The sequence below is a fragment of the Limulus polyphemus genome, unplaced genomic scaffold (genome assembly GCF_000517525.1).
Source record: "Limulus polyphemus unplaced genomic scaffold, Limulus_polyphemus-2.1.2 Scaffold2684, whole genome shotgun sequence".
In the NCBI taxonomy this organism is placed as follows: Eukaryota; Metazoa; Arthropoda; class Merostomata; order Xiphosura; family Limulidae; genus Limulus; species Limulus polyphemus.
In genome coordinates, this window is record NW_013668294.1 from 85,917 (window position 1) to 94,622 (window position 8,706).

The window sequence follows — 8,706 nt, forward strand, 5'->3', positions numbered from 1 at the left end:
AATGAAATATAGCAAGACCTGCATTGGCTACTCAGAAAGTTAGTAGCCGGTGGTCATCGGGTTAATAAAGAAGATAAAACTCCAATGAAACAGGTTATCACCAACAAACTAAATGTATATGTATTAAAATGTTAAACTGCAAATCACTTTTAAAAACTATCTGTTGTTGTAATATAATATTAAGCAACTTAAACACAACAGAGTACATGGAAGTTTTTTAGCATGTATTTCTGTCAATGAAGTCCACAACTCAGGTCAATATTCTTATCATATAAGCTTGTAAAAGCCATTCTCCTTCATATGCTGATTAAGTTGCAAGAGAAATTCTTAAGACGTGATGTTTTACTCAAATTCAACCAGATGGATACCTTTTTTACTAAGAAAAAGTCTTATTATCAGAAAGATTGAAATTTGATGTAAATTTAGCCTTAGACATAAGATACTTAAAAATTGTCAAATAAAATTGTATTATCATTTTGTCAATTATTATTAGCTAATCCTGTATTAGTCCATTTAATAATACCTCCAAAGTCATTCATGTATAGTAGTATAGACCAGTTGATTTACATCTGTACAAGAAATGTTGCAGTAAGTGTGGGTTAACTTGTGAATGGTAAAATGAATGAACAGCTTTAAATTTTCAGGTGGTTCTTTCTGAAAAAAATCAAGCTTGCATTATACAAATGTATTATTTTACAAAGCAATACATCTCCAAAGTGTTCAACCTAGATTTAATTGACTTATCAAGTCCATGGTACTATTTTACTATATATATATTAAAGATTTAGTCAGTTGTTTTCCATCTGTGTGTGCTACTGACAAGAGATGTTTATAATTATCATTTAGCATATTAAATCAGCTTGTAGCTTTGTGTTTATGTACATCAAGCCAACTCCTCCCAAAATTCTGATGTTACCAAGTCCAAACTTGGCAGATGAATTTGAGTGGTCCCCTTACATGTGAAAGAGGGAGGAAGGCCACCAAGTCGTAATGGGAGTTCAAGAGTAGGTTTCACATGGTTCCTAGATCCAAATCTAGAATTAGATTTTGTTTACTGCTCCCTCTCCTCAGGATCCTAGAGATATCTTGTTTGAAACTAATCATACCACCACTCTCATGCTAGCAGGACCAATCTTTGCACGTGTTCAGATACATGGGTGGGTGTTCTAATCAGGTATACTTTTTGTAAAGACTCCCCCTGGGGTAGCTGGAGAATAATTTAGGATAATGGAAGAGATTGATCAGCACACAGCTGAGTATATGTATGTTGTGCTAGTGTATGTAAAGTAAGTTAAAGCTAGTGGGGGGGGGAGTTTGCTGCATTTCATGTATTTCTAGAAAGATTAAAAGTGAAATTTCCTGGAAAACATTTCTAGAATAATTCTTTGACTGCTACTTCTCTCTCAACACAACTACATGATGTTGCACAGATTAGAAGCATACAATAATAAGTAGTATTGCATGTAGTTTCAGAATTTTGAAAGAAAATAGTTTAATTCTCTTAACCCACTAATCAAATTGATTTCATTAATAATATATATATCCAACAGTATATAATAGTTCTGTTGTTGCTTAACAGGTATGGCAGAGAACAATGCATCATGGTCACGAAAAGCACATTTACATAGAGATACCATGTTAGCTGCTGCATCTATTTATAAAGGTAAGCATTTATTGAACATACTTATTCTCGCTACAGGCTCAGTTGAATTGACTGAGTTCATGACCCCGAATTGACCTTTATGCTATACCTTCTACTACGTTTTTAGTAATTATTAAGAGCCATTTGTAGACAACAAATCAGAATTTTTAATGAAATATTTTCACTAGAAATTTCTCCATGAATATATGGAGACAAAATGTTGACTGCTCTAAGTGCAAAGTGATTTTCATGTTAAGATTAAAAATACTTTTCTTCATCTGAAAAATCTCAAGTTTCATTTGCTTAATATCTAAAACCTAGTAAATACATTTCAAACGTTTTTTTCAATAACTTTGTATTTTATCTATCCTAACTCTATACAGGGTTGGTCAATTTGATTGACCTCATAACCACCAAAAAAAATTTGAAAAAAATCTAAATTACCTTTTTTTTTCTTTCTAGAATGACTTCACATTGTAACACGAAACTACATAAATCTGTTTATCTTAAAATAGCTTTAAACTTGTAGCATATACATCTGTTTATACTTAAATTTTATTGTTTTATTGCCTTTTGAACCCTGACTGATATTCCTGCCATAAACTTTGTAAATTACTTGTTGAATTTGCAGCTCAAATTACAATATTTAATTACATAATGCACAAGTTGCTTGTGAGCATACCTTATGAAAAATTCTTATTATTAATATTACACATGTAAAACAAAAAATAAAGTACTCACCTGTGTCTTCTTTGTTTTATGTTGATGGTACTTCTGCATTAAATAATGCACCAAAGAACACAGAATAATCACGTGCAAAAAGCAGACAATATCCCTTAACTATCTCAGTTTTTCTGGCTTTCTAACAATGCAACAAGATTCACTAAAAATTCACTTAAGCTTTTCGATGTGTTTCCCATGGGAATAAAGTTTGAATAAGAAGTGAAATAGATAATTCTCTGTACAGAAAACAACATAAATCTTGGCTTTTTATTGGTTATAAAGAATATAATATTAAACTTCTGAGAGGATGTGACAGGTGGGTATGGTAAGAGGGACCTGATTTTCTATTTGATGGCTCTGCAACTAAATATGATTGAAAGCTATAAAAATTATGCTCAGCCTGAGCAATAACAACATTATAATGAATAAGTAATTTTTGTTAAATCACATACTTGGAGGGGTGGTAAATAAATTAGAGAAGATGGAGATTCCTAGAGAGAAAATGTCACAATTCTCATACTAGGGGGAATTTAGTTGTTTTTTTAAATATTGCCATATAAAATTATGAACTTCAAACTTATATACTATTAAAATTTGGATTATTAGCTGCATTTTTATGGAAAACTTATTCATATACCAGGATAAAAAAGGAGTTTAATTAAATTTTTGAATGTAACTCACTAAAACTTCGCGACATGTGCAAGAAAAGTTGCCTGTAGTGAAAGAGTTAAAACTATATGTGATTGAGGCACAACTTTATATAGTATGAAATGGTACCTAGTTCTAAGTACTAGCTTTTATAATTTCTATTAATTAACATTGCAAGCTTTTGGGCAATAATTTTGATATAATGTTCCTTTAGTCTAAGGACATTGAGTACATTCTGAATGACTTGTTTTGTGATTTATTCTTATTGGTAGCATACTGTATGGCACAAAGGTTATTGATGTCACACTGGTTTATATATTCAAAAGTGGATGTTAAACACCAGTTAAAAATTCACACTGTGCATTAAAAGTATTTTGCTACCAGGAAATTTAAATAAATGAGAAACAGTGTTTATATAATAATTGTTTTTTCATAAGTAAGTCTGCTTTGATGAAAAAAAAAGTTTTCCTATTTCTCCAAAGAAAATGATACTTAAGTCACTAATCTTGGAGGAAGTTTTAATATCCCATTTTTCATGTCAGTTATTAAAAGATGAGGTTAGTTGGACAGTAAAAAAATGTTCATGAAATAAGAATTTTTACAAGAAAAATGTAAACAATTTCAATTAATTTTATAGAAATGTATGGAAACAAAGATGGAACAATACCTGCTACTTTTCAGATTCTTTATCTGATTGGCTGGAAACCTGATGAAACACAGGTAAGTCTGAAATTATTAATGTATTATCCCCTCCAATTACAGAACAGTTTATTTTCAACAAGAAACAACCTCATGGTACTTCAGTCATACATTCTGTGAGAATTAACTATTAAGCTTTACATTACTTGTATAGTTGATAAGTTTTATTTCTAGCCATTATTATAATAACAGAGATACAACTTGAAGCATTCAACATGAAATGAGTACTTATAGATTTGATCAAATTATTAAGTCTCAGATATAGAGTGCACAAATGAAATGACATTTCTGACAGCAAAGAATGTACATATCATACCTACTAATGGACTGAATTTATTATCTTTGCAGGATTTTCCTTATACAACCACTAGTCCTAACATTTGCCACATTCCTGTTTTAATTAACTTTAAAAACAACTTCAATGTGGTTTTTCCATGCATATGTTGTTAATAGATGTACTACAAATTAGCCAAATTTATTATATGAGTCTTGCATACTTTCAGGCTAAACCAGCAAAGAGAGGATCGGGTACTATGTCTATGAAAGACATAAGCAACTTGGATCAGCTAAGCAAGAAGTGGAATAAAGAATTGGACAATGACAATAAATAGGACTTTATTATTTTTCTTTTACAATTGAGAAAGACAACTATTGTAATTTTAAGTACATAAAACAACTTGCTATGTTATTTTGTTGTGTAATTTTAGTAATGATCCTTGAATAAGTGGCTTATGCCCTGGATCCACACTTGATGGTAAAGTAGAGAACATAGTCTAGAAAGGATTGTTGTTATTGAATGTTAGATATTCATAAAACATAATAAGTTTTGAGAAGTAAAATAGTTATTTAAACAAATTTTATAACACACCTACATTCAGTAGTTGTTAATTGGGAAAGTAATCCTAAAAAACATTTTTATTAAAGTTTATACTAACCCTTCGCAGACCACACCTACATATCAAAATTTAAAATGCTAACCATTTAACTGAAAAATATTTTAGAACTGATACTGTTATTTATTGTAATTCACACACACACTTCTGTGACAATTTTACTCTATAAATTACACCTTTTTTTTTACATCCTAAGAAACTATTATACCTTGAGAATAAATCTTTTATTCATAAATTTTCTTCTCTGTTTGAGATTTATTATTATTATGGGCCTACATTTTCACCCTTTTATAATGTTATAACATAGCATGTAGTCTAAACAACTGTTAAGAAAATGGTTAGACACAGTTCCTGTAGAGTAAGACGTTAGGTTTACTGAGTACAATAGGTAGAGGCAAAATGTTCCAATGACACAAATCCTTATTTATCAAATAATGTACATAAATATAAACTATATTTGACCTGATGCCATTTTGTAAGGTCAGATTCTAGGACACTGATAAATCTGTCAGTTTCTACAGTTTTACAGCAGGAGCTAAAGAAGCTGATTTGATATATAAAATAGAACTTTGTAATTAATATTTAAAAACTGAATTCTAAAATGAAGTGGAGTTTTTCAAAAGTGTCTAATGACAAAATTTCTGAAAATTCATAATACAACAATTAAATCAAATTGTTTTTTAAGCCAAAACTATGTACTATTTAGTGACGTAGTTCTAGGTTTCATACAATTTGGTTGTGTATTTCTATTGTAAGAGCAAAAAAAAAAAAGAATAATATTGGTGACACCCCTCAAATCTGAAAAGGGATTAAATTGGTGCTAACATTAAAAAAATATAAACAACCTACCACTGCCTTAGTGACGTGTGTTGACATGTAACCTAGCACCATTGTGGCAGTATTGTGGGCCCAAAGTACCTCCACTAGAGAAAGAGTAGGAAAATAGAAATATCAATATGTAAATATATAAGAATCTTAGTAATATTCTAATTGTATATGAATATTAGTTTATCTCTTTGATTGAAGTGCTAGCAAACATGTTACAACTTTCTGGTAAAGTGATAAGTTTCAAATAATTGTAGTTTGTCTAGTGAATTTTATTTAAAAAACAAAAAATATATATACAAGGTTTCACATGATATAAATATTTCATGGAATATTACATATTTAGTCATTCTGCTGTAATATTTTCTTTGCAAACTGAGCCTCAATTTAAATCTGTAACTGAGATAAACATGTGATATCTACATATACCGCTTCCTGAAAGTACCAAGTTTGTGATCAACTCAGTAGAAACTGACTTTCCTCTAATCCAATCTAGTTCACTATATACTTACTGTAACCATTATTACAGTAGTTTTATTTCATAGCACGTATTTCTTTGCAATCTCCTACAATGCAAGTCCTGAAAATTTCTTATAAATTAATATTATACAGAATTGTTTTGTCACTTCATTGTCATCTATTCTATACAAAAAGGACAGAAGAAATTCTTATAACTTATTCCTACATAAATGTAAACTGTATTCAGGAATTCACAACAAATAAATCATGAATAGTGTCCGAGACAAGTAAGTAAAACAGTACAAATAAAATCCGAGAACAGTCTAAAAACTTTGTAAGTAAATATTATTAATTAATCTTACAAAATTTAGTAAAACCATAATGTGAAATAAAATTAAAACAACATTTTGTCAGTTCATAAAGATATAGTGCAACAAACACCCTTTTAGAGATACAACAGTAAAAAAAATATATGCATAAGAAATTGTATTTTTAGAAGTTATGGGCTTTACTAAGAATCAGCTAGGGAAAAAAAAAGTGTCTGGAAAAACTGTTGAACTTGAATACGTTACAGTTATACTATAATTGTGTGGTATCAATAGCTATGAGACTGCCACAAGACCTGAAGCCTTAGAGTATTTTCTAGATGCACACAAACTTATTACAATTACTTAATGCCAAAGTTTCTAATAATATGTATGAGTGTACATATATTCATTCAGTATTTATTGTGAAGTACTTCTAAGTAAACTGATTACTCATCTACTGATGTCACTGTTTAAAATGCCCAATTAGAACTACATGTTTTGAAGGTGGAATACTGCCACTGATCTTGTATACCAGTAACTATGTTAAAACCTTGTGGCTATGGTGCATGGTTTCTTATGAATCACTTCAAGGACTGTGCCCATGAAACAAAAAAACCACATTGATAAAAGATCTATCCAGCACCTGATAGAAGAAAACACTGAACTATTTCATGTTTATAGAAATCATTCTAAATGCAATCTCATTTCTATTCTAATATTACAAAATACACCATCTTATAGGAACAGAACACTATTGGAGACACTTTGAAATATTTAGTCAAGAAAGCTGATAGACTGTTGAGTTATGAACCAACCAACAACTATGCTGAAACATGTATGCATTTGACTACAAAATTTCCTGGTGACAAACAATTCTGTTGATCAAACATATGGGTATATCATTTCAATTGTCAAGCTGCTAGATTGTCATATCAATGAGGAATGAAGCATCATTCCTGGGCATCGAATAAAGTCGCCACAAAAAAACCCTCAATAGTTGTAAAGCCCTTTGTAATCCAGCATGAAACTAGAATGTAGATGATGACTTTTGACAGATGGGTGGAAAAAAAAGCAATATGAAGCAAGAAGAAAAATGCTGAATGGCAACCAATATTATGGCACTAATGCCTAACTGCCAAATCTTCAGTATGAACATCTAGAAGAAAGAAAATGAGTTTATCAAAGCTTTACAACTGAATGAAGAAAAACCCAACTGGTTGAATGTACTGAATATTTGGAATAGTGTCAAGAAAGAAAGAAAAGACTAACATAATATTGCTTTAGTGAAATATGCAAGATGCATGAAACAACATAATTTAACTCTCTCAACATGGGCTTAGTGAATTTGACTAACCATGTGACCTATTTGTACTCATTTATAGTTTTGATACTACTAACTTTTAATATAGTATGTATATCTTCACAACATTTAGCAGACTTTCAGTAAACATTATGTCTCACATACAAAATATCATATTTTTAGTGAAGTATTTTCAATGAACTAATAATAATAGATTTGTCCTTGAATATAGAGTATTTTTTTAACTAGTCTGCATGCAAAGTAATTTTCATGTTAAGATTAAAAATACTTTTCTTCATCTTAAAAACCTCCTAGGTAAATTTCAAATGTTTGTTTTCAGTAAAACTTTATATTTTATCTGTTATTTTTTCTACCCTAACTCTATACAAGGGTGGTCAATTTCACTGACCTTGTAACCACCAAAAAAAAAAAAGTCAAAATAAATCTAAATTACCGTTTCTTTTTCTAGAATGATTTCAAATTGTAACATGAAACTACATTAGTTTAATCTAAGTAGCATTAAACTCATAACAGTATACATCTATTTATACTTAAATTTTATTGTTTGATTGCCCCTTGAGCTGTCTAACTACTATTCACACTATTATAGGTTGTAAATCACTTAGGGAACATAGAGCTCATGCTATGCTACTGAAGTATATTACCCACTTGCATGCTTGTGAAACATTTTTATTATATTATTATTTATTTTACCTTAACTAACCTAAAGAGATCCCTATTTACACATTTGAGTTACTTTTATAATAATAAATATGAAAACAAAAAATAAAGTATTCACCCAGGTCTCCTTTTTTTTTGCTGTCAACTGTCGATGACCCTTAACTCTACATTTTTTATACTAATGGTAGTAATGCACTAAATAATTTTTATTTAATTAAATAATGCACTAAAGAAAATAATTAATAACATGCAAAAAGCAGACAATTTCCCCTAACTATCACAATCTTTTTGGCTTTCTTACTATGCGACAAGAGCTGTTACAAATTCATCCAAGCTAGTCATTATCTTTCCCGTAGGAACGAAGCTTGAACTAACTGAGAAATTGACAATTCTCTGTTCAGAAAACAAAGTAATATAACACATCATTTGACAGATAAAAACCTGAAAGAGAGGATGTGACAGGTGGGTGTGGCAAGAGGGGTCTGATTTTCTATTTGATGGTTCATTAACCAAACAAGATTGAAAAGC

At 30.1% G+C, this 8,706-nt stretch overlaps 2 protein-coding genes across 8 annotated transcripts in view; one reads left to right on the plus strand and one right to left on the minus strand.

Moving 5' to 3' along the window:
* LOC106467628 (arginine-hydroxylase NDUFAF5, mitochondrial-like) overlaps positions 1-4,540 on the plus strand; it is a 22,074-nt gene extending 17,534 nt beyond the window's left edge. For all 5 annotated transcript variants that reach the window (XM_013927994.2, XM_013927991.2, XM_013927990.2 and 2 more), the window contains 3 exons: positions 1,580-1,663; positions 3,651-3,733; positions 4,216-4,540. In XM_013927994.2, the coding sequence (XP_013783448.1) occupies positions 1,580-1,663; positions 3,651-3,733; positions 4,216-4,323 (275 nt within the window). In that variant the 3' untranslated portion in view covers positions 4,324-4,540. The remainder of the gene's footprint in view (positions 1-1,579; positions 1,664-3,650; positions 3,734-4,215) is intronic.
* Positions 4,313-8,706, minus strand: part of LOC106467629 (threonine aspartase 1-like) — a 51,800-nt gene continuing 47,406 nt past the window's right edge. For all 3 annotated transcript variants that reach the window (XM_022395830.1, XM_022395832.1, XM_022395831.1), the window contains 2 exons: positions 5,455-5,528; positions 4,313-4,485 (listed from right to left, as the gene is read on the minus strand). In XM_022395830.1, coding sequence (XP_022251538.1) covers positions 4,393-4,485; positions 5,455-5,528 — 167 coding nt within the window. In that variant the 3' untranslated portion in view covers positions 4,313-4,392. The remainder of the gene's footprint in view (positions 4,486-5,454; positions 5,529-8,706) is intronic.